The sequence below is a fragment of the Periplaneta americana genome, chromosome 4 (genome assembly GCF_040183065.1).
Source record: "Periplaneta americana isolate PAMFEO1 chromosome 4, P.americana_PAMFEO1_priV1, whole genome shotgun sequence".
Taxonomy (NCBI): Eukaryota; Metazoa; Arthropoda; class Insecta; order Blattodea; family Blattidae; genus Periplaneta; species Periplaneta americana.
The window spans coordinates 203,151,248-203,177,077 of record NC_091120.1 but is presented as its reverse complement, the minus strand read 5'-3'; the positions used below and the strand labels follow the sequence as shown (position 1 = coordinate 203,177,077).

The window sequence follows — 25,830 nt, the reverse complement described above, 5'->3', positions numbered from 1 at the left end:
TGCCAGTGTCTTGTAAAATTTGAGTACAGTTTTTCTGTCGACTTTATTTATGAGTGTACGTTTAATTGTACCAATAAGTCTTCAAAATTTATTTAACTTGTTTTCTACGTCTGTGGAGGATATGTAAGAGAGATCGCATCCAAGGTAAGTAAAAGAATTTACTTGTTCAATCATCTTATCCTCTATTACAATTTTAGTTCTTATTGTATTATTTCCGCAGAAGCCAAATACTTTAGTTTTCCTGTGTGATATTTTTAGATTGTAGTTATTAGCAACAATTCTCAACAGATGGACTGCTCTCTGTAGGTTGTCTTCAGAATCAGCCAACACCAACTGGTCGTCTGCGAAAAGTAAGTAATCTAAAATGATATTATCTATAAAATAATGTGTTTTTAAATTGTTCTGCCATTCTCTTACGGCTTCGTCTAGGTACAAATTAAAAAGAGTAGGTGATAAGGGACACCCTTGTCTGACCCCTTGGTTAACTTCTCGCAAGTTGGTGGTAATCTTGTTGATATTCATTTTGATTTTTGTATTTTTGTACATACTTTGTATCACCCTTATTAGATGCTCAGGAATTCCTTTCTTTTTTAATATCATCCATAATTTTGTTCTGCTAATCATATCAAATGCTTTCTCAAAGTCTATGAAAGCCATATATGTGGGAATATTAAATTCGACATGTTTTTCTATAATCTGCGTTATGGCGAAGATATTATCAATACATGATCTGTTTTTGCGGAACCCACTCTGTTCTTCTGCTAATAGCACTTCTGCAATTTTCTTTAGTCTTTGAGAGATAATCTTGGCATATATTTTATAGCCTGAGTTAAGAAGGCTAATCCCTCTGTAATTTTCACAATTCTTCCTGTTCCCTTTTTTAAAAATGGGAGTAATTAGTGCTATATTCCATTCTTCTGGTATGTGACCAAACTTAAATTTATTATATATAATTATTAATTGTATTCACATTTTTCTGAACCAACATGTCTTTCAAAAACCAAGAAGAAGCCAAGATATGAGCAGACCTAGGAAACGATGGTCTGAAATCGGAACAGATCTAATGACCCGTGATGATAAACTTGTGCATATATCAGAACTTAATACAATGTTCTCACAGTTCCACACTCACCAGCCGCAGGGCTCTTGTTCCTCAGGGTAACAGCCTCAGTGCTGGGGGACCGCGTTGGAATGGGTGGCGGCGCCCCCCGTGGTGGTATGGGGGGCTTCTCCCCTGCCTGCATCTGTTGCTGGCGCGCCTCGTGGTACTGCTGCAGCAGCTGCGTCTGTGTGGGGGGCTCCGGCGACGAGCCCCGGCTGGACATGGAGCTGGCATCTTCTCCAGCATCCCGTGCATCACCCCCGGGGGCTGGCAAACGCTCCCCTCCACCAGGGCTCTGCAACAGCAGTGCTCACTGCACAGACTTGCCAACTTCACACATCACAGCGAAAGAGCTGATAATCTTGTGAACAGGGGAATGCCATCCACAGACAATTAAAAAAAAAAAATCTGGAAAACTCCCACTACATTTTTTTTTTTTTTTTTTTTTGCCTTTCAAATAAATATGTTCATAAAAACTGTGTCGGTGATACTGGTATGATGACAGACAGGAGACATCTGGCAGACGTATTCCGAGGTGTGGGCATGACAGGAGACATCTGGTGGACCCATAGGGAAACCATAACAAAATCATAATATGTTAATTCCCTGTCATTATAAAACTGAAAAAGAAGTGGAGAAAGGGAGAAGGGGAGAGAGAGGAATGCTGAACCGACGAAAGAAGAGACGGGTGAACGAGGAAGCGAAATAAGTGCGGGGAATAGAAGAGGAAGTAGTGAGTGTGTAAAGCGTGCCAGGAGTGAGAAAAGAAGGAGCAATAGTGGAGAAAACCTGTCTATAATCTGAGGAAATGATGCATCAGTGGGCTGAAATAATAGTAGGTTAGTTAGGTAATGGATAATGGAAGTGAACTGTTGTACTTTTTTCAGTGTTAAATAGTGTTATAAATAAAGTGAAAGCAATGTTATTAGGATACGAGCGCTAATGTGTTGTGTGAGAAGAGTCTAGACAGTGAATATAATAACAGTCCAAATTTTTAGTGAAATAGTCAACAAGGGTTAGGTCTTATATATTAAATAAATTATATGTATTGTTATTTAAAGTATTGAGTTAGTTATGAAGGTAGGAATGATTTTCAAGGGAACTGAGAATAAGAGAAGGGAAGTAGAATAGTAGTGGATAAAGTAAAAGGATGGTCAAGTGAAAGTGAAGGGACATGAAAGACATAGCAAGAACAAGCTTCAAGTGTCAAAATACGTCTTGTTTAAAGTTGTAAATAGTGCAAGTAAGGGAATGCTGGCCCGAATACAGAAATGTGAAGGGCCAGCAGGACCGAAGATTTTGAGAAATATATCATATCATACATGATATCATATGATATCGTATGATATCATATCATATCATATATCATATCATACCATATATCATATCATATCATATATCATATCATATCCTATAATATATCATATATCATATCATATCATACATCATATCATATCATATCATATCATATCATATCATATCATATCATATCATATCATATCATATCATATAAAACTTAAAAATGTAGATACGAGCATTTTCAGTTTGGAGGGATTTATGGCTTCTGTGTGGGTCCACAAGCAGTCACGTACCAGAAAAAAAAAAAAGAAAAAACATAAGTAACATTGTGCAGGATCTCAGGATTGGTTTCGTAACTCGCTGAAGTGGGAGAGGAAAGTTTTCAGCGTGGGATGTGTTAAAGAAGCGAAACAAAGTGGGAGACCGTCCACTCAGCGAGAAACTGGTGTTGCAGTCGCAGACTCTGTGGATCGATCGCCAATGAAATCAACACGAAAACGTGCTACCAAGTTACTAGTACCGTAATCAACAATCAATGAATTATCAGACAGGGATTCGGACAGACGTCAGACTGCCTTGTTCATGCGAACATTTTCAACACGTGTGAGGCAGAAAGAAGTTCTCTTCATTGACGAATGCGCCATTTACCACAGTTCACGAAATCTGAACATCATTTTCTGGGCTAACGAGAATCTCCACTTTTTCTCAAGAAATTTAGCACAATCCTCCGCATGTGATTATGGTGGAACTCACACTGGCGTTCTAAATGTATAAAAAGGTACAGTTTCATTCATAATTAACAAATATACCATAACAGGTGTAGCGAGACTTTTTGCCCATTCTCCACATACTACTCATTATTAGGGAAAGGAAGTTCATGCCCTAAACAGTGAAGAATATATATGCATTTATGCCGTAAAAATAGATAAATATGCTACAAAATATGCATTATCAGTCTGAGATTATTTTAACAGAATAATGAGGTGTAGGTAACTTACGTTTAGTCCATGGATTTTGAAGTGCTTGCCTCATTGCTGAATGCTCCATTTATGCTGTTACAGTTCACTACTAAGCAGTGACGTATGTTTTCTGTTGTCTTCTTCGCCTGTCGTCTCTCAGCATAGCTTTGTAGCGCGAAAAACTTCGTTCTACGTCACGAGAAGTAAGAGGGGCTCGGACAAAAGCTGTGAGCTGTTCTATAGAAAATTTTGTTGGTTTTTGGGGTGTTTTTCCTTCGAGAATATCTTGAATTTCTTTAAGTTGATAATAGCCACGGTTTTTGGAAAGAATATTTGCTGTTTTCTGGTTCACTTTATCTCCTACATTTCCTGAAACTGATGTTAAACTGGATATTGTTCTATCGAAATCTGCTAAAGACTGCAGAAAAGGAATACCCATTGCTAACTTGAAAGGCTCCCTATGAGGGCGTCATCGTTACGTTCAAAATTCATAAACATGAATTAGTCGTGTTTACGAGGTTACACACTTTTAAAAATGAGGGAAAGACAAATAAACATACATAATATGCAGTTTCCCTCCATAAATGTTAAAATATGATGCTTTTATAAATAAAAGCAAAATATGCACTTTTATGCAGAATAAAAGTAATATCATTGTATTCAGAAATTTGTGATTCATGTAGATAATCTTTCAGCATATTCACACAACGATATAGAACAAATATGCATATGCATGAACTTCCTTTCTCTACTCATCACTGACTCAAAAACCGTCAGTATTCTGTTACAAAAAAGTGTGAAGGCAACAATATGTCATTTCCTCCATTATTAAAGAAATATAGTTGATTGTTTATCAATCAGTTAATTCCATACTCATGAGTCAGGATAGCTTAGTACAGAGCGTTCGCCTACGGGTGGGGCCAGGAAAGCGGCCTGCCTGCGGTGTCGCTTGCGGGAATCGTCTATCCGTAAGCTTCCGCTTTCTATACTATACTCAGTAGAATTTTAATTTTAAAAGTTTAGCAGCAGTAAAGACTGATGGTTTTGAAACACTAACTGCCTGTGAAACACGTCTTAGAGATTTATTAGGAGAGCGTGTAAATGATGCACTGATTTCATCAATTTTTTTCTTCCGTCAATACTCTTTGTTTTCGCTTAGGGTGGCATTTATTGACCCTGTTGTCCTTAATTTGTTAACAAGACGTCTAACAGTTTCTCTACCCTGATTTGGAGCACCCGGATATTTCACTTCAAATTGCCTACGCACCTCTCTACATGACTCTGTTTTCACATATGCATCATACATAAAAACTCTCTGTTCAAGCGTGAATTTTGCGTTTTGCATTGTTAACAAATTTTACACAACGCTGAATATTTAAGCAACTGTGTCAAGAAACTGCACTGTACGTGTTAAATACTGCAACATCTGGCTCACAACTGATAACTTGTCGACCTTGATGTCCTTGATTGTCGAGCGTGTCTCAACAACTGCGCGCACAAAGCGGCATATCAGTATATGCCGTTTTCCTGGCCTCACTCGTAGGCGAACGCTCTCTAGAATGACTGACTACAGACCAAAGGGCACGCATTCAATGCAGAGTCTTCCTACTTTAAGCCACATGGCTCACCTTGTGAGAGTCGTCATAGCTGAGCAGCTGCAGGCTGGGTGGCAGTTTCGCATGGAAGGAGATCTTGTTGACCCAGTCTTCCATCTCACGCTCTGTAGCGGCCAAGAACAGAAACTCCGACCCATCAGTGCAACACAGCCTGTCAACATAGTTTAGACCACAGACTTTATAGTGATGGAATAAGGATATCAGATCTAGACTTCAAAAAGGAGCGAAACTTCAAGTTGTCAAGCACTTGACGCCAATTAACTTTATCCATTTAGACTTCATAAATGCAGATGATCTGAAGTCTCAGTCACAGTCATATATTTCTGAATATGTGACTTGACTACATAATTATTAGGAGCCAAACCCATGATGAACTAATGACTTCAGGCACCAACTACATAAACAATAGTACAAATGCATAAAGTAGAACTATTTGAGTATATTCAGTATATTCAGAATTGTACAGTCAGAGCACACAACATAGTGCAATTGACAAAGTCACTAATAAAAAGTAAACAACAAAACAATAAAATTAATTCAAAAACTCTCAACAACGTTGACATTAAAAAACTAATTAATTTCATAAAATGGTTTGTTGATTAACCAACCAGAGACAAGTCTGTTAAAAGACTTCCTTTCCAAAAAGATATCTCGGAAATTTATTTGCTATTTTTAAAGACATAATAAAATAATTATTCATTGTTTTGGTTAGGCTACACTTAGGTATGTCAAAAAAGTCACGGTTTCTGGTATATACGAGGCCTGTCTAAAAAGTATCCGACCTTAAATTTTCCCGCGCAAAGTAGTGATTCTAAGGCGGCGCCACTGTGCACGGTGGAAGGAGGAACCGTAATGCGCATGCTTGAATTTTTTCACCGCATTCGCTTGTGCCAGTCACTGGCTGGTGGTCGCCAAGTAAGGTGCTGTTCTAAGTGTTTGTCGGATTTAGTTTTCTCGCAAGATGACTGAACGAATTGAGCAAAGATACTGCATCAAATTTTGTCAAAAGCTTGGTGATTCTCAAAGTCAAACAATTCGTAAGATTCAGCAGGTGTTTGGGGAAGATGCGATGGGTGTAACACAAATTAAGTAGTGGTTCAACCGATTCAAAGATGGCCGCACATCAGCGGAGAGTGAGCAGCGTTGTGGCAGGCCCCAAACTGCTCGGAGTGCAGCTGTTGTTGAGAGGGTGCGAAATTTGGTGATGGCAGATCGTTGTTTGACCATGCAGGAGATTGCCGAAGAGGTTGGAGTGAGTAAAGATTCTGCACATGCAATTTTGCGTGATGATTTGAACATGAACCGAGTGGCTGCGAAATTCGTGCCCAAGTTGTTGTCCCCGAAACAAAAAGACCTCCGTCATGACGTTGCACAGGACCTTCTGGACACCGCCAACACTGATCCTGGGTTTCTGAACACCGTGATAACTGGAGATGAATCATGGGTGTACGGGTACGACCCAGAAACAAAAAGACAATCGTCGCAATGGAAGCATCCCGAGTCTCCAAGGCCGAAGAAAGCGCTGCAGGTGCGAAGCAAAATCAAGGTGATGCTGTTTTCTTTGATGTCCGTGGAATTGTGCATCACGAATACGCACCGGAAGGACAAACGGTGACAAAGGAGTACTATCACGATGTTCTCCGGCGACTCCGTGATGCAGTTTGGTGCAAAAGACCAGACATGTGGATGGCGAACAACTGGCACTTGCATCACGACAACGCCCCCGCACATTCATCCCAATTGATCCACACTTTCTTGGCCAAACATGGAATTACAACCGTTCGCCAACCTCCCTACTCTCCAGACCTGGCTCCTTGCGACTTCTAGTTGTTTCCAAAATTGAAGACACCACTGAAAGGATCCCGTTTTGAGAGTAGAGAAGAGATAATGCGGAACGCGACGACGGAGCTGAACACCATTCCAAAAGAAGACTTCCAGAGATGTTTCCGGCAGTGGAAGGATCGGTGGGCTAAGTGTGTGCAAGCATAAGGGGCCTACTTTGAAGGGGATTAGGGTCCCAACCCCGTCAGGTATTTGAAATATTTTTTTCTGGCTAAAGGTCGGATACTTTTTAGACAGGCCTCGTATGAACATCATTCCTATGTGTCAACATATGTGAATTTTCTTTGACGAAATTTAGGCCTTGATAAATATACAGTGATGTTACAGTCATAATTTTTTCATTTACAAATAACGGTCTGCAGTGTGCCTTCATTGATGAATTAGTTATAATTCTAATAGCTTTCTTGTAACATAAGTACCTTATTAGTATAAGAACTATTACCCCATAAAAGTAGTCCATAAGGAAGTATACTATGAAAATAAGAAAAATAGACAACTCTAATGTAATTCTTCGGAACATACATTTTCAAATTTCGCAGAAGAAATATTACTCTTGACAATTTTTTACAAACAGACTCAACATGGTCTGCCCAAGTAAGTGTGCTGTCCACAGTAATACCAAGAAGTTTAAAATTATTATTTTCCATGACTGTACTACTAAACAACAAAGATGCAGTTTTACTTTCATTTAAAAGAAATTTATTAGAACTACACCATTTCTTGGTAGTTGTACGTTCAGCAATAAATATGTATGAGCTACCTGAACACGTGTTTGCGTTTGGTGTAGTCCTCGGCTTTCTCACATCGGGCCTTGAACACACTGATGGGTGAAGTGGCAGCCTTGCTTGCCAGGAAATCTTCATGGTCCCTGAAGAAGCAAAGCAGCTGTCCACACAGCACTGCAACACAAAAACAGCAATGAAAACGACCTCACTGGAAATCATAATACACATCTTGCTTTAATCCTAAAATTATAAAAATAAAAACCTCAACTTCATTTGCAGAACGATTAAAACAAAAAGGCCTCATATTTATTTCCAAAATTATAAGAATAAGAGTCTCAAATATACTTCCAAAATCATAGGAATAAAAGATTTAAATTCCCAAAATTAAAACAATAAAAGCAAAAACTTTATTTCCAAAATTGTAAGAATGAAAGCCTCAAATTCTCGAACTTCGAAGAATAAAATCCTCAACTTTATTTTCTATATTACAAGAATAAAACTCCCAAAATCATAAGAGTAAAAGCCTCAAATTTATTTCCAAAATTATAAGACTAAAAATCTCAAGTATACTTCCAAAATTATAGGAATAAAAGTTTCAAATTTATTTCCAAAATTATAAGAATAAAAGTTTCGAATTTATTTCCAAAAGTATAAGAATATAAGTTTCGAATTTATTTCCAAAATTATAAGAATAAAAATCTCAAGTATACTTCCAAAATTATAGGAATAAAAGTTTCAAATTTATTTCAAAAGTTTCGAATTTATTTCCAAAATTATATGAATAAAAATCTCAAGTATACTTCCACAATTATAAGAATAAAAGTTTCAAGTTTATTTCCAGAATTATAAGAATAAAAGTTCTGAATTTATTTCCAAAATTTTAAGGATGAAATCTCATGTATACTTCCAAAATTACAAAAATAAAACTTTCAAATTTATTTCCAAAATTATAGGAATAAAAGTTTCGAATTTATTTCCAAAATTACTGCAATAAAAGTTTAAAATTTATTTCCAAAATTATAAGAATAAAAGTTTCGAATTTACTTTCAAAATTATAAAAATAGAAAACTCAAGTATACTTCCAAAATTATAAGAATAAATGTTTCAAATTTATTTCCAAAATTATAAAAATAAAAATCTCAAGTATACTTCCAAAATTATAGGAATAAAAGTTTCAAATTTATTTCCAAAATTATAAGAATAAAAGTTTCGAATTTATTTCCAAAATTTTAAGAATAAAATTCTCAAGTATACTTCCAAAATTAGGCCTATAAAAGTTTCATATATATTTCAAATTGTAAGACTCAAACTCTTCAATTTATTTTCAAAATTCTAGAAATAAGAGTCTCAGAGTATTTCTAAAATTATAGGAACACAAAACTCAAATATATTTCCAAAATTATAAAAATAAAAGTCTCAAAATTATAAGTATAAAAGCCAAAACTTTATTTTCAAAATAAAAAAAAATAAAAAAGCCTAAAGCTTATTAAAAAAATTATAGGAATATAGAAGACTCAAATTTATTTCCAAAATTATGGGAATAAAAGCCACAAATTTATTCCCAAAATGATGATAAAAACCTGAACTTCATTCTATTCTCAGAATTATAAAAATAAAAGTCTCAAATTTATTTCCAAAATTATGAAAATAAAATTCTTAAATTGATCTCCAAAATATAAGAAGAAATCCTTCAACTTTTTATCCCCAAAATGATAATAGTTTAGGCCTTAATTCATTCTCGAAATTTCAAGAATGCAGACCTGTATGAATTTAAGTCATGAGAACACAAGCCCAATTCAAACCAAATCCAAGTCTGCATATGCGAGTGGGGCCCACCTGTGTAGAATGTCTTCCAGGATCGAACAGGTGCCTTCTTCCCCGCGCTCTGTAGTTCGTGTTTGCGGTCCAAGGTGCCCTGGATCTCGACGGGGGGCAGTTGATCCAGTTGCTCCAGACGCTGCAGTTTTCGGAAACTCTGGGTGCGTCGACGTGTTGTGAAGCTGGGCGTGCGTTTTGGCTTCTTCAACTCAACCTTCATGCTCTCAGCACGCTTTATGTCCGCTGAAGAAGATAACAACAATCTATTACCATTACATCAACAAACATAATCAGAATGCCTTTCTACTTACTCCAGCTACAACAACTATAACAATGCAATTAACTACTCAGTATTAAGCATTACAGTACATAGTGACAAAAAACAGTAAATGTACGAACATGATGTATGACCATAATGGGTCAGTGAGGATTCAGTACGTATGATGATGATGATGATAACTTAATAATAATAATAATAATAATAATAATAATAATAATAGTAATATTATTATTATTATTATTATTATTATTATTATTATTATTATTATTATTACAAGAAGTTCAATTTCATATTGTGTCAGTTTCATTTTATTACAAGATCTGTATTAGGCAGTACGTCTCTATTGTTATAATTCGAACGTGCCGCAGCACCAAGCACAGGGATTATACCGAAGGAGGGGTAATAGGACTAAGCCTTATGTCGATGTAGATTTTGTTACTCTGACAGTGAAAAATTAGAGAAGAGAAAACGATTATGGATAAAAAATACTCGAATGTAAATACGTCATTTTTTTTTTAAATGTTCACAGAGGGTTTCTATCACAGTTACCTTCCCCCCCACTTGTGTATGTCCCTGCTTATTGTTCTTCCTGAACTTCTTTTGTCACGTATGACGACAACAACAACAACAATAATAATAATACGATAATAATAACAATACTAATAGTGTACATACAGGAGACATTAATTATTATTTAATTCAACGAGTTGGAACTTAGGCTAGTGAAGACTTACCTCGTCGCATCTGCTCGCCAAACAGCTGTGAAACACTGCCTGCTTTGTGAAGGGTGCCAGTGCTGGTGGTTTCAGGCACTTCCAGTGTGTTCAACCTGCAATCAACAGAATCACTGCAGGCTCACAGTGGCAGATAACAGAGAATCTTCACTACAAACTGAACTCCAGACTCTGGCAAGCGTGCTTTCTTTCAAGTGCACCATTGCTCTATTACCATCTAGTATCATCATCATCATCATCATCATCATCATCATCATCATCATTCCTATCTCCAATAATCTCTGTAACTACGTCTAACAGATGGTTAGTATGTATCAGCAGACTTAGTAAGTGTCAAGGTAATGCACAATGAAGCTCTGACATGTGCAAATGTTTCTGTCATTGTTTCACTACTAAATTAAAAAATTAATAAATCAATTAAAATAAGAAAAATGAGGAAATGAGCTAGTGGACAGGCGGCGAAAAAGGAAAGTTACTAACAGAACAATTGAATTAATTAATTACTGAACAAATAAAAAAAGAACAAAGAATAAAATACTGGATCAGTGAAAAAATGCATTACAGTAATGAATGAAAGAATAAAGATTAAATAACAATAAATAAATACGTCAATTAACAAAAGAACAAGTGAAAGAAAGAAACAATCAAGAAATGAGAGAATAAATGAATGGATGGATGGATGGACAGACGAATGAACGAACGAACGATATGTACATATGTATATGTCTACGAACATATGAAAGGACAAACAAAAGAATGAATGAATAAATAAATGGACGGATGAACGAATAAATGAATGTACGAATGAATGAATTTACAAACGAACGAATTAGTTAATTAATTAATTCATTCATTAATCAATCAATCAGTGAATCGTACAATCGAAAAGGAAAAAAGTACAGAAAAAGATAATATTTTCATGCATGCAATACATTTGCAAGAGAACCATACCAATTATTAAAATAATATTCAATCGTTATTTTACTTCGCTTTCCATATTTAACTAATTCACTCCTTTTTTCCCCACTTATCTCTTATTTTCTTTTCTAATACTTTTATTCATCCATCCATTACATACATACATCCATTACATACATACATACATACATACATCACATACTTGTATTTACTCACTCACTCACGTTATTTATGTAGCTATGTATTATTTATTTATGTATTTATTTAAAGATTTATTTATTTATACTGGCGACTCTGTTATAGAGTACTGTCCATAGCGTCTGATCTAGTCAGCACTGCTTATGGGTGGGAAGAAACATTTTTCTTTCATACCATGGCATGATTGTGACTATAAAGTATTTAAATTCATTAATATGTCACATCAACGGACGTGTATACGTCATCCAACATCGCAAGATGAAGATTACATTTGTAAAGTTTCTTTCCAGCCATAAGCAGTGCTGACTAGATCAGACGCTATGGACAGTACTCTATAACAGAGTCGCCAGTATGAAAGGATAATTCCGAGCCTTTGGCGTGAGACGAACTCGATAGCTCAGTGGTAGAGCGCCTGACCGGAGAACAGGAAGTCGCAGGTTCGATTCCCGCTCGAGGTTGTGAAATTTTTCTTTCATACCATGGCATGATTGTGACTATATTGTATTTAAATTCATTTATTTATTTACTTCTTTCTTCCCGTCTATTTTTTTTTCATTCAATTTTATTTCATTCATTCATTCATTCATTCATTGACACTCATTTTTTCTTTGTTTTCTGCTCATTAATTCTTTCCTTCATTCATTCATTTGTTGTAAAGTCAACCGTGCATTTTATGAATTTAATCGTTCGTTGTCTTATTCATTCTTGAGATGTGCTTGTGACAGCTGATATCTGCTGCACATGTTCACAGTACAACTAAGGTGTCAGTGAGCACAGGATGGTAAATGCAAGAACCTTTTCCAAGTTGCGCGATTCCTGATACATTAATTAACGTTTCCAAAGATGAGGCATTCAGTGTTACAAGTACCAGAAAATTGTGTTACAATCATCTCTTCCATGCACCTATTTATTTAGCAGTTATTAGTTCATGTAAGTCCTATGGATGTGATTTAAGTAAACAGGCTATTACAGAAACTTTGACAGAAGGTTTGCAGTTCTGTGAGCCATTACTATAATTACAACAATGAAATAGGGAAAGTGGGGAAAATACAAGAAAGAGAAGAGAAATGGACGAAAAGTCAGTTCAGTGGACAACACAGAAGGTAAAAGAAAAATAATGTGCGTTGTTGAAGGAAAAACAGAGAATAGAAGACAAGAGTATACCAACCTTGGAGAAGTAGGTCGTCCGTAGTTAGCGCGTGAGTTGAAAACAGGTTGGTATGGCGCATCCACCTTCAGGCTGGGCAGAGGGCTGCATGCAATGTTAGTGAGACATGCGATGTCAAGTTAGTGACTGAACTAGCACCACACTCACCACTAGACAGCGGACTTTGAGGCTCACATAAATTACATTCCAAGTGCTGGCCATGTTCACACTTTGTGAAACTAAAATCAGGCCTTAAAATGTGTTTGCAAACTTCTGGGAATTTGGAACACAGCATTCATCCATATCTCTCGTGCTTAAATGGAACAAAACTCTAACAGGACATACACAGATCGTTATTTTTAGGGTTATACTACTGGGTGTTCATTTTAAAGTGTGTCATGACGTCACTGTTGTGAGTCAGCGATTTGAAGCGAGTTTCAGCTTTTATGTCAGAGAAGTTGCCTATTAATCAAGACGTTCAATCTTAACTTGACAATGTGTACGGTATAACTTGAACATTGTAGCAACAGATGGCGGTCTGTACGGTCTGTGTGCTACCATAACCTCTTTCGAACTGTGTTTTGAGTGGCCTAGTCGTCGCAGGGTATTTGTTATCATCGGTTGCGTACGGCAACATTCCACAACACAAATCAAATGCTCCGTGTCCATGTTGACCGTCGAAGTTAATGTCAACAAATACGTAAGTAATCGTCTTAACCCTCTCCCCATATCCCGACAGTAAGGAAAAAACTCATGTCAGTACATGTTTCCAAACAGTTCACATCCCTGCCACTACTGGCATTACCGTACTTATCGGTAAGTACTCTTAAGAATGAACGCCGTACTCGCTAGGCAACTTCTCTGGCACATAGGTAATACGCCTCTGCGGAAATGTAGGAAGATTGAATTCTCTAGGCTCATCGGCTAGCCACATGACGGCATACAGCGAGCCATGACACACTTTGAACTGAATACGCAGTATATGAACGTTAAAACACAGTGTTGGCAGAGGTTGGTAACGCATAAAAAATTATAAACTACATATTTTGTTAGTAACACTGCATTTCGGCAGACATTGCTAATGCATTATTAACTAGACGTTGCGTTAGTAAAACTGCATTTTGAGGTTCAGTACCACAATGGATTATGTGCAAGTCGCTTGTGTAGCTCATCTATATGTTCAAATTATTCATATAAAAAGCCGAAAAATCTAAAACAGGCATTAAAGATAGCATATGATATAGAAAGTATAATACGCGTCTATTATAAAGGCACAAATGATTAAGAAATTATTGAGATAATTAGTACAAGTTATATATTTTTTAAGTTTTCAGGCGAGGCAAACATATTATTTACCAAAATTTTGAAGAAAACTGACACATACACACACACACAGACATTTCAAGGGTTGATATATACCTTAAGTGGGTTCCAATTGAGGGAAGAAAAGTCTAACCTAAATTCCGCTGTCTACCTCCCATACATTCTTGTGCTATGATTCAGCAGACAGTTCTTGAGAGGTAAATGTGAAATTCTACATGGCAGAGTTGTAATGCAATTTATTAACAACTTCTACTACAACACTTTGAGTTCCACAGCCTGACCGCTACCACCACTACTGCCACCACCACTATTACCACTACTGTGTGAGGTACAGCAAGTTTCAACACACTTCCCACAGCAAGCCACTACGTTATTGTAACTCTTCACTACAGTCACCTTCGGTTTCTTTCCACAGTTTTATTGTTAATAAGTGTCCACTATGCACAACAGCTCCTCACAGCAAAATCATCTCCAGTTTACGAGAAGCTGCAAAAGCTTTCAATACACCACATGCACAATGCTTGTAACATTATTTCTCAAAATGTCTACACTACTACAAACAGACATAGCACCGATAAACAAAAACAGTAACTAATTTGATATCTGCACAATTCTATGCAATTTCCTGTATCAGTGCACAGATAGAAATTTTTACTCATACATTTTGCAAGACTTCTCATCTCTAAACACTTGCAACGATAATCAATAACTCACGCTAACATTAGTTAGTCCCTGCAACTGTTCTTGGCCATAAGAGTACATCCCAGTCTAAGGACCTCATTCCAAACAACCACACCACACAAAGCAAATATTTACCACTGAGAGATCACTAAACCCAGCCAGGCACATTGTCCTGTTTGCCTTCTATCACAACCGACTACAATCCAGTATTTACTGATGGTAGTCTTTGCTCACAATTTTTTCCAAGAGGACTATGCAAACAGTTTATATCTCAACGGTGCTGTACTGATGTTTGCAATTGTTCTGCATACATTAAAGCATGCCAACATTCTCTTGGAGTTAGGTTCGAGAACTTACAGAGCTCAGAAATTGTTGGTACATTGTATAATTTTGTGAAGGGAAGAGCAAAAGAAAAATCGATGTTAATTTGCCAGCGTATTGAAAAAGATTAAAAAAGTATGAAAGACAATAGACCAAAGAAGGAAATCCAAAAAATTAGAGTCAAAAGTACACGAGAACTAGGGAACAATGTTAAAACTCCTAGAATGTCTCACAAAGCGCCAAACAATACATGAGTGTTGCGTGATGTGGTTCAACTAGTTTTTTTTTAATTCTGTGGCTGGGAGGAAAAAGGTCTTAAGTAAAAATTTTATACTTTTCAGGACAGCAGAAATTGGTTTTAATTATAGAGTTTTTTAATTATGAGGTTTTTGCTGGATATTATTTGTTTATATCTCTTCTAAAATAGGTAATGTTGCTCATTTAACAATTTTCTTGATTATTTCCAAAAATATCCGCACTTAAGCCCTTTTAAGACTAGATCCCAAACTGAGTAGAAGGGACTATTAAACATAAGACCTTTTTCATGTCAAAATAAATGAGAAATGTAAATTATTAGGAATGCAAAATGGGTCTTAAACAATTATAGGACTGTTTACCCTGGTGCTTAAAGTTTAAAAGGAAAGGGCATCAGTATGTGATAAAATGGCTAAAATACAAGTTAGACCTTTTTAATAGGGAGGCATGGGAAGTAAACATGTGATGTTTGCAAGGAATAAAGTATTAAATATTCTTAAGTCCTTTATTCTGTGTGTGCTTGATTCAAAAAGTACTTAGGACATTTGGTAACGCTCTATAAATCCTGTCAGGAGTCTTATTTGACTTTAGCCGTTTTACCAGATCGTAGAGAATTGTTTCCGCTTTCAGAATATATAAAAATCTCATTTTCACAAACAATTGACTTAAGACCTTCTTCCACCCGGCCACAGAATTTAATCCTAAACTGAATATACGTAACTGTCACTCAAACTATTCCACTGTAAGCAATAATAAAAATAAAGCCAGAAGTAAACTGCAGTAGAATCCATCTTAACTGGCACCAATGGGAACAAGCAAGCTCCAAATACAAGATTTTCCGGATAATTGAAAAAGTATTTTAACAAATTACCTGTTCGTATTTTATAATGCCAACTTGTTGAAACTTATTTCTCAGCCACTTGATCATAACTAAATAACATAAAACTGTGTGGATTTTCTTTATTAAAAGTCGGCCTGGGCAGAGTAGTCGGTATATCGCTGGCCTTCTGTGCTCGAGGTAGCGGGTTCGATCCCAGCCCAGGTCGATGGCATTTAAGTGTGTTTAAATGCGACAGGTTCATGTCAGTAGATTTACTGGCATGTAAAAGAACTCCTGCGGGACAAAATTCCGGCACACCAGTAAATCTGATATAACCTCGACAGTTGCGAGAGTCGTTAAATAAACCATAATTTAAAAAAATGTTCTTTATTAAAGTATTACTTAACATAAAAAAACACTAATAAAATTTTCGGTTCGAATATTCATTGAACGATCTTCCTTTTGTTTGAAGCCCTTAGGCAAGGTTTCTGCTGCACACACTAGTGTTATTGTAGGAAGAAATCTCCATAATAAATCAGTCTCGTCTGCATTATGTATTTGTTTCACACTAATATTACTCTCAGACACAATTTTCTGGAACTGATTAATAAACTAATCTGCGGACAATTTGTCGACATTCCTTTGTTCACCGGACACGTCTAGTTTTCCGATTCCATGTATGTCTTTGATTCTAATGCTGTTTAGAGGGCTAACAGCGCAATGCCAATCCTAAGTTGCCTTGGCAAAAAACTTTGTTTTGGCCTCTTTTACAATCCATTAAATTTAATGCACGGAATTCTGAGATATTCTGTAATATATATTTTTATCAACAGACAAACTTTTACATTATCTAACATGTATTTATTTTCATTATTATTTTAAGTGCTATAATTTAAGTAAGAATTTTACTTTGCTGTTGCACTGCTATGAAAATTTGCTTCTAGACTTGAGGTAATATTTTTGAATGGCAAAGAACAGTTGTGGGAACTATAGGTCCTTTGACCTGTTTCATCTCTACGTAATTTTTTAATTTATCTCACCATCTTTTCTTAGGTTATCTAACTGACTTTCACTTTAAGTCCGCATTTATATCATTTCTTGTTATATATGCAATAGGCATATGATTTAAATATTTCTCTATACAAAGGATGCACAAATGAAGTGTCCAAACCTGCATTACATAAATTAGTTTTGTTTATTCGAGTCATGAAGACAATTCAGTGGTCACCCTGTGCGTGTCACACGGCAGTGTCTACCTGATCTTTCCCTTCCAACCAGAGAACTGCACCCTGTACCTGTTACTGCCGGTGCTGACGTCCAGCTGATCTGGGCCTCCGTTCACTTCGTCCCGCATACCACGCATCTCCTGCGTTCTTCTACGCTCGTCCTCACGTCGGCGTTCCTGCATCACAAGACAATAACTGAAACCTTTGCCATTTTCGGCCATTTGCCTGAAGCTAATACCATTTACATTGGTATTCAGAAACTAAATTCAAATTTAAATCTCAAATTGTAATTGAGGAGGTGTATGGAAGAACAGCGTAAGTCAGGTTACGCCTGTTTTCTGGAGATTGGTTATTTGCACTCTCTACTGACATACAGTAGAACTTGGTTGTAGCGACCTCGTGTTGTGCGACACCTTGCCTATAACGTCAAATATTCTGTGGTCCAACTAATTCCCCATAAGACATATGCTTTCCTACCTTGCTTAATACGACAAACGCATATGCGTCTACCTCGCATATAACGTCAAATATTCTGTGGTCCCAACTAATTCCCCATAAGACATATGCTTGCCTACCTTGCTTAATACGACAAACGTATATGCGTCTACCTCGCATATAATGTCATTTTCAACCTCAGTTTGGAATACAATTTTCCAAGAACCAAAGTATTTTGCTGAAATCTGGCAAATCCTTTACTGTCCCCTTCTATCATAGACCTCTGGAATGCAGGCAGATTCTCCATCCCATTGTAACCTGCCCGAATTCATGCGGTATTAATGGTACCTTCGGGAAGTTTTCACTAAGTGCACGCATTTTAACGCAGTATGGCCACTAAAAGGAGTGAGTGACGCTTTAGAAGCCATTAGAATTGTGAACATTTCTATGAAGCTAGGGGAGGAAGCAGTGAAATTACAACTGAAATAATGAACATAGAATGTAATTTAGAAAGTGTATATTGGGCAAGTAGGAGACAACAGAGTAAAATGACTGATTACTTCACTCCTCAGTAAATAAGATTGGTGAGTACTGAACAAACTGTTTTAATACAGAATACTGTATTTATAATTGTACATGTATTTTATTGTGTTCATGGTATGCTTAAAAGTCAATACTTAATCTAAAATAAGCCTAATTATGTTTATTATTTTTCATTTTCCACCTCACTAGACTGATAATATGAATCTCGGTTACTATGACACTCATTCATAACAACATAATTTTCAAGGCCGCTTGGATGTCGTTATAACCAAGTTCTACTGTATTTATACAACATGGAAGTTAGTTCCTTCAATCACCTGTAAGTGGCTTGTGATGATCGAATTGTATGTTGAGTGTTCCAAATATCACTCAAGCTGCAGTACATCTATGTAGAGAACATGGCGGACACAGCTGTAGCGGTTGACAATGATCCATTTGATGAAAACAGTCATGTGTCATCTGAGATTGGAGTAAGATTACAGTTTTCCATACAGAAATACGTTCCACTAACCTATATACAAGATGGCAGTGTTCAGACATCACGAACTTACTCTAGTTTGGTACAAGATGAGTTTCTATTATGAAAGAAAAATGCCTCTGTTGCTAGTAATCTTTCAAGAGTTCCATGTATTGGCATGAAAGCAGCTAAAGTGACAAATGTCACCGATTTGCTAAAATATGTAAATGATGATGACTGTGAATGGTATATGGGTATTTTCAGGGAAACACAGTCTGCTGAGGCAATAGGGGGTAAAACAGACTTCAAAGAGGATTGATATTGTCTATTCATTTTCCTTATTGTTGGCAATTATTTTCGACATTTTGTTTTAGTCACTGAAAATGCAGTACACATTAAATCAACGACTCTTCCTTGTGAAGCAATACTGGATTACGAATTCAACAGCTACTCAAAGGGCATACCAGAGAGAATTTGGTGTTCGTAATCCCCCTCAAAGAAATACAATACTGGGACTGGTAAACAAATTGGAAACAACTGGATCTCTAAAAGAATATGACAATAAATATATAGAATAAAGAATAAACATCTGCGCATCTCGTGACAGGGAATCAAAACTCCTGCTTAATTTGATGTTAAAAAATGGTCATTAAATGAATTTCCAGCCGAATATATAAAGAATTTTCAACATTTCCTATAGAGGTTAGTAATTTCCCAGAGATACTCTACATTTGAGGTATAAGAAATTGTGGCTAGCATAATTCATTTCGAAATAATGAAAGAAAGATATATCTTAGTTCTATATAAATCACTCTGTACAATTGTTAAAACAAAGGATGACTATGTTGAGCTAAAATTTGCATGTATATGGACATTTGAATTTTTTTTTGCAGAAAAAAATTCCATTTCTATTCATACAATGAGTGAAACTTGCAACATCATAATAATTTCTCGTTCAATTAATTAATTAAAGAGACTCATTAGCATTTTATGAAAATATCTCTTAGGCAAGAATAGTTTCAGGTAACGAAGTGTATCTTACTGATATGGAAAAATGCATAATCGAGAAAACTGTGATTAAGATTCACACAGTTCAGACTGACATGTCTTAATGTTCCTATAACCATCTTCTGATCTTCTTCCTGCCGTTTTAGATCACTTCTGTTATCTGTCTTCTTTCTCCTTACAGGGCATTAATAAAATTCTGGCTTGGCGATTCTGTTGTGATACATTTTTTGTCGCAAAATGGTAAGCAAAGAACCGATATCACTAAAGGAGGGCGTGGTATTTTGTTGCAACAATGGATTTTTATATTTTTTACCCATTTCTGGAGCAGTTATGAGTGTAAAATATATACATTGTCTACTAAAATAAAGAAGGATTCAGAATTTCTTCGTCGTCGTCGTCTTCCTAACAAGTATTAGGCCAAGTGGCCTGTTACGGTCTCAAACTAGAATTTTCATTCCATCTCTTCTTTGGGCGGCCTAGAGATCTTTTGCCATACGGATGGTAATGAAACAGTGCTTTTGGAATTCTGCATCGATTCATTCGTTCGAGATGACCCTTCCACTGAAGTTGATATTTGCTGATGAACTGCATAATGGGTTCTATTTGAAGTTCTTGCATTAGGTCCTCATTTTTTTATGATCCCAGCGAGTATATCCAGCTGTTGCTCTCATGAACCTCATCTCACTTGCTGTTATTCTACTGACATCTTTATTCTTCACAGTCCACGCTTCACTACCATAGCTTAATACTGGCTGTGCTAAGGTTTTGTACAAGCCTATTCTTGTGTGTCTTTGTATCAGAATTTCTTAAAATTAAAAATTATATATTTTGATTCTCGTCACTGAAACAGCCTCCCTTAAAACAAAGAAAACAGCTGACCATGTACGTCTATAATTTAGGTATGTTGGAATACTACAACTTGAGATGAATGACATGAACATACGTCATACCTCTGTAATACGTTGCACCTCTCGCCTCTTCCTAGCCTCGATTCTCTCCCTCTCCACGCGCTCCTTCTCTGCTTGGCGGGCTGCCATCTCATCCTGCTGCTGCTTCTGGAATGCTTCCTCCAGCTGGAAACAGCAAAAAAAGTACATGCAGCACTTGTTCACAACTTCAGAAAAATATCAAATTCCAGCACACTGCTCAAACTGACCAATTTGCCAAAAAAGAATGTTCAATACAATATTATCTCAATATACCAGAATTCAGTTTAAAATACTTTTCAGTTCTGTGTACATATTTTAAATTCCACATTAAAATCCCATATATAGTCCGGATCAGCTTACTTAATACCCTAAGGGTGAAACCTAACCATTTTTCCACTATTACTAAATATGCTAGTGGATTATAGTGATTTTCTAGCTCTCAGGTTGAATTTTCTTTTACCAACTTCGTTTCGAATTTCGGATACTGACAAATACTACAACTGGTAGTTATTTTCCAACTGTTATGTTGGCAGCAATGATTTCGGTTTATAGTAGAGCAAACTGATGAAAATGGAAGTAAGTAAATACATTTTTAGGTTAGGTTCCTGAATCATAAACTCCTTAGTAAAAGCAATAAATTTCATGTTGCCTGACAAAATAAATTGTAATATTAGATCATACTAATCCTAATTACGAACATAATATGCGAGAAGTACAGGAGGAAAATATACTATATCATAAATTATTGAACCATTTAGGAAACACCTCGCAACATAAAGATGAGATGTGGTAAATAAGCAAGACATTCTTATTATTAATACTACATTATTATTTAAGGAACCAACCTGGACAAATACCCAATGTCCCATCCCTACCTTCCCATGGTGCAGCTGTTAGTAAGCATAATTTTACAAGCTGAACTAAAGGGAGGGGCTACTCATCAATTAGCACTGGTCAGCTTGATGAGTTAATGACTGAATTTGGTATCATTTTCCTCTATTCAATACCTAATTCCCTCTTTACCCTTTCCTATCCAGTCCTCTGACTGAACTCTTACTTTCTTCGACCCCGACGGCATTAGAGCATTCGAGGCCTAGGGGTTCATTTCCCTTTCCTTCCTCCTCTTTCTACTTTTCTGTTCCTAGTGCTGACCTGCTATGACACTAAAATCGTCCTCCAGTGGCTCAAGGAGGGAAAGCTGGTGATCAACAAGATCTCCCAGCTAGGTCCAATGGACCCGTCGACCAACAGCAGGTGTGGTCGTCCAGACATTCTGGGGGTTGTGTGTGGATGAAGTAGCCACCAAAACGTTAAAATATGGTGTTCACTTAAATCGGCTACAACTTGCCATTTTCACTCCAATTGGATTCGGAACACCTCAAAATCTGTGCTTCAGTGGCTGACCATGATAATATCTTTGAAAAATATTGGAGTGCAAGAGGTCAAATGACTTTATTGTCAAACGCCTGGCATTAGAAAACAACAACAACATTATTATTATTATTATTACTATTATTATTATTATTATTATTATTATTATTATTATTATTATTATTATTTCAGTACGTAGCATTGTGATTTTACCCTCTTTGGTGATATCTAGTATTAGTTGGCAACACTGAAGAGACGGCCAAATTAGACTTTTAGGAATTGCTCTTACGTGATTCTCACTGTAGCTGATACTTTGTTGATGTGTAGTCCCCCCCCTTCCAATAAAAAACTTTTAAAATGGCGCTATTTTCAACAGTCTTTTGTTTATAGCTCCATAAGAAGCCATGTACGTTCTGGAGTGTGGAATAACAAGACTAGATGCAGAGTGATCAGATGAGGTGTCAACAGAAGCGAGGGTTTCCACTGTGCACTTCTGACACACTCGCGGTGGGGAACGGTGGGCTGGCAGAGGCGGTGACGCAAGCTCCAAGAGACTGGCGAGTGACATGGAACATACTACAATGTAGTATAGGGTGTTTCCTTGTGCATTTAAAGTGAAAGTGTGAATAAGTTTAAACCGTATAAAGACTAATAAAATGTTTACTACTGAACAATGTGTATATATATTTATGATTCATATGTGTTAACCAGTCTATCAGGCAAGTACAAAGGCGGTTTGAAACACGAATCCCAGGTATAAAAATTTCATCACATATCAATCCAGAATCTTTATAATAAATTTCAGTCAACAGGAAATGTTTAGTCTAAGAAACAAAAAACAGTGTAGGGTTCTCACAGAAGCAACATCAGAAGACACTGAAATTCAAATTATGGTTTATTTAACGACGCTCGCAACTGCAGAGGTTATATCAGCATTGTCGGTGTGCCGGAATTTTGTCCCCCAGGAGTTCTTTTACAAGCCAGTAAATCTACTGACATGAGCCATCGACCTGGTTGGCGAGTTGGTATAGCGCTGCCCTTCTATGCCCAAGGTTGCGGGTTCGATCCCGAGCCAGGTAGATGGCATTTAAGTGTGCTTAAATGCGACAGGCTCATATCAGTACATTTACTGACATGTAAAAGAACTCCTGCGGGACAAAATTCCGGCACATCCGGAGACGCTGATATAACCTCTGCAGTTGCGAGCGTCGTTAAATAAACCATAACATTTAACATAAGCCTGTCGCATTTAAACACTTGGGCCGGGATCGAACACGCAACCTCGAGCATAGAAGGCCAGCGCTATACCAAGTATGCTACCGAGGCTGACAGAAGAAGACATTGATCATCCAGTGGCACAGACTCCTAGAAAATTACTTAGGCACCTTTCAGAACAAATACGAGTACCTCAAAATTTAAAAGATGACCAAAAATGCCCTCAAAATTTCAAAAATGATAAAAAATGATAAAAAATTAAAAAAAAAACTACTTAAGTTGAGAGATTAAAACAGCGAAAAATGGCCAAAAAATAACGTAAAAACTTTAAATTTCTGTAACCAGCAGCTCATATCCAGGATTTATATATTTATGGGCAATGCAAAGGCTGTAAAGAAAAAAAGATGACGTCACCAAAATCCGCGTCCTGGTAATGACAGTATGTAAGAAAATCTAGTCTTCACATCTTCATTTTTAATCATAAATTATATTTTTACTTGAGATTTGAACCCAGATCTCTGGCATGGAAAGCCATAACGAAAAATGGCACATCTAAATGGAGGCGGTACACCAACCACTCACCATAGTAATGCGCCGAAGGGCACTGAACTTGTCTTCCTGGGCTTCAATCGTCTTCTCGAAGTCTTCATGCTTACGGATGAGATCCTCCACCTGTGCAATCGTCTCGCCAAGTTTCCCATCATGCAACAGTGGCTCTCGGGACGTGATCCAGTTCTCCAGTAAGTCAGCCTCTCGCTTGAATATCTGTGGAAACAAATTCATATGCTTATACATTCGCAAACTTCAACCACACTCAATGAACACTCTCACAGAAACCAAAACCTTAAACAGCAAGCCTTAGCATCAATTCTCAACTGACAACTAAAATAATTTCTTTAGCTTTCATTTAATTATTAGGTATTGATTTTTTTTTTCAGAAAACTCTATCCCAAAATCTCAATACATTGTGTGTATACAATGCTCAAAATAAGCTCCTTGTGCCTCTATAAGCCCAGCAACGATTCATAATAAACTTTCTCACTTACTTACTTACTGGCTTTTAGGAACTCGGAGGTTCATTGCCGCCCTCACATAAGCCCGCCATTGGTCCCTATCCTGAGCAAGATTAATCCATTCTCTGTCATCATATCCCACCTCCCTCAAATCCATTTTAATATTATCTTCCCAACGTGATCCAGTTCTCCAGTATGTCAGTAAACTTTCTCACATGTTAAAAAATTCCAGATGTCTGTCGAATTTGCTGACAACCTCGTTCAACATTTCCACGTAGTGTCGAGTATATAGTGGGTTTAAGTAAATGTGAAGTGCATTGTGGTCCATGGAGTATGCAATAATATGAAGTGGATTTAGGTCTGATGAATACACAGGCCAGACAATAAATAGGTCCTTGCAAACCAATCCATTTACTTGAGAACTTATTATCCAAAAATTTCCTAAAAGCTCTACTAAAATTAGGCATAGTATCTTGCATAAACCGCAAGCAAATAATTACACAAAATGAATGCTCCATCCAGCATCTCACTTAATTCCTTTTTAATATACTTCAGTATAATTTCCGATTTCCATGTAAATGGATTGATCACGGAGGACCAATTGTCTGACCTGCACATTCCTCGGCCTTGAATCCACCAACAGAAGATGTTGAAATGTTCTTACAAGTTGAACAAGATTGCCAAAGAATTTGACAGACATTGGGAATTTTTTAATACAGTACGTGTGGAAGTCATGTGGTGTTGCAGGTCTTGTACCAAGGCACAAGGAGTTCGTTCTAAGGACTTTCTATAAGGTAAGCATATTATTATGACTGTAACTTGGAATCGAAGTTTTTTCGGAGGTAAGTATATATGAAATCTTAAAAATAATTTTTTGCTCTTGAATTCGTTTCTCAAGTGAATCCTACATATTTTAAACAATCTGTATGCTTACATATATACAGGGCTATTCAAAAAGAAAGAGCAGATTTCAAATATTTATTTTAAACGAAGTATAAACACTAGAAGCATTTACCACACACCAATAGATAGAGGAAGGTTCAATTTTTTTTTAACGTTTGATTACACGTGATACTCGATCCGGGGCCATAAGCAAAGCGGAAACAGCAATGGCCTGTCCGCCGCGGTTACTCGCCAGTCCGAATTTCAAGGACTGAAAATCCTTGCGTAGTCGCCGAACATGCAAGAACTCACCGAAGATGAATGTTTTTGCGCCGTTTCTGTAAAGAAAGTGTATGAACTTTTTTTTTAGTGGAGCATTATCAGAACGACACCATTCCGAGGAGTTGGATTGAAAGAGGTGGAGAAGATCGTGTTCATCTGTGTGGCCCCCCCAGGTCCCCCGATCTTACCCCCTGTGATTTTTATCTGTGAGGTACATAAAAGACAGGGTATTTGTACCACACCTCCCTGCTATTCTTCAAGATCTACGATATCGAATTGTTGGAACCGTGAATTCCATAACTAGGGACCAGTTGATTCTTGTGTGGCAAGAAAAGGGCCACCGTTTTGATGTTTGTCGCGCAACACATGATGCGCATGTTGAGTGCTTGCAACCTCATGGACTATAAAACTTTAAACCTTTCTCTATCCAA

General features: G+C 36.8%; 1 protein-coding gene across 7 annotated transcripts in view; it reads right to left on the bottom strand.

Moving 5' to 3' along the window:
• Positions 1 to 25,830, bottom strand: part of kst (spectrin beta chain, non-erythrocytic 5 kst) — a 383,292-nt gene that overhangs the window by 13,797 nt on the left and 343,665 nt on the right. For 5 of the 7 annotated variants that reach the window (XM_069824777.1, XM_069824774.1, XM_069824771.1 and 2 more), the window contains 9 exons: positions 23,805 to 23,987; positions 20,658 to 20,780; positions 17,334 to 17,440; positions 12,660 to 12,743; positions 10,376 to 10,470; positions 9,380 to 9,604; positions 7,579 to 7,717; positions 4,989 to 5,127; positions 1,133 to 1,397 (listed from right to left, as the gene is read on the bottom strand). In XM_069824777.1, coding sequence (XP_069680878.1) covers positions 1,133 to 1,397; positions 4,989 to 5,127; positions 7,579 to 7,717; positions 9,380 to 9,604; positions 10,376 to 10,470; positions 12,660 to 12,743; positions 17,334 to 17,440; positions 20,658 to 20,780; positions 23,805 to 23,987 — 1,360 coding nt within the window. The remainder of the gene's footprint in view (positions 1 to 1,132; positions 1,398 to 4,988; positions 5,128 to 7,578; positions 7,718 to 9,379; positions 9,605 to 10,375; positions 10,471 to 12,659; positions 12,744 to 17,333; positions 17,441 to 20,657; positions 20,781 to 23,804; positions 23,988 to 25,830) is intronic. The other 2 variants (XM_069824773.1, XM_069824775.1) reach the window with 1 other exon arrangement.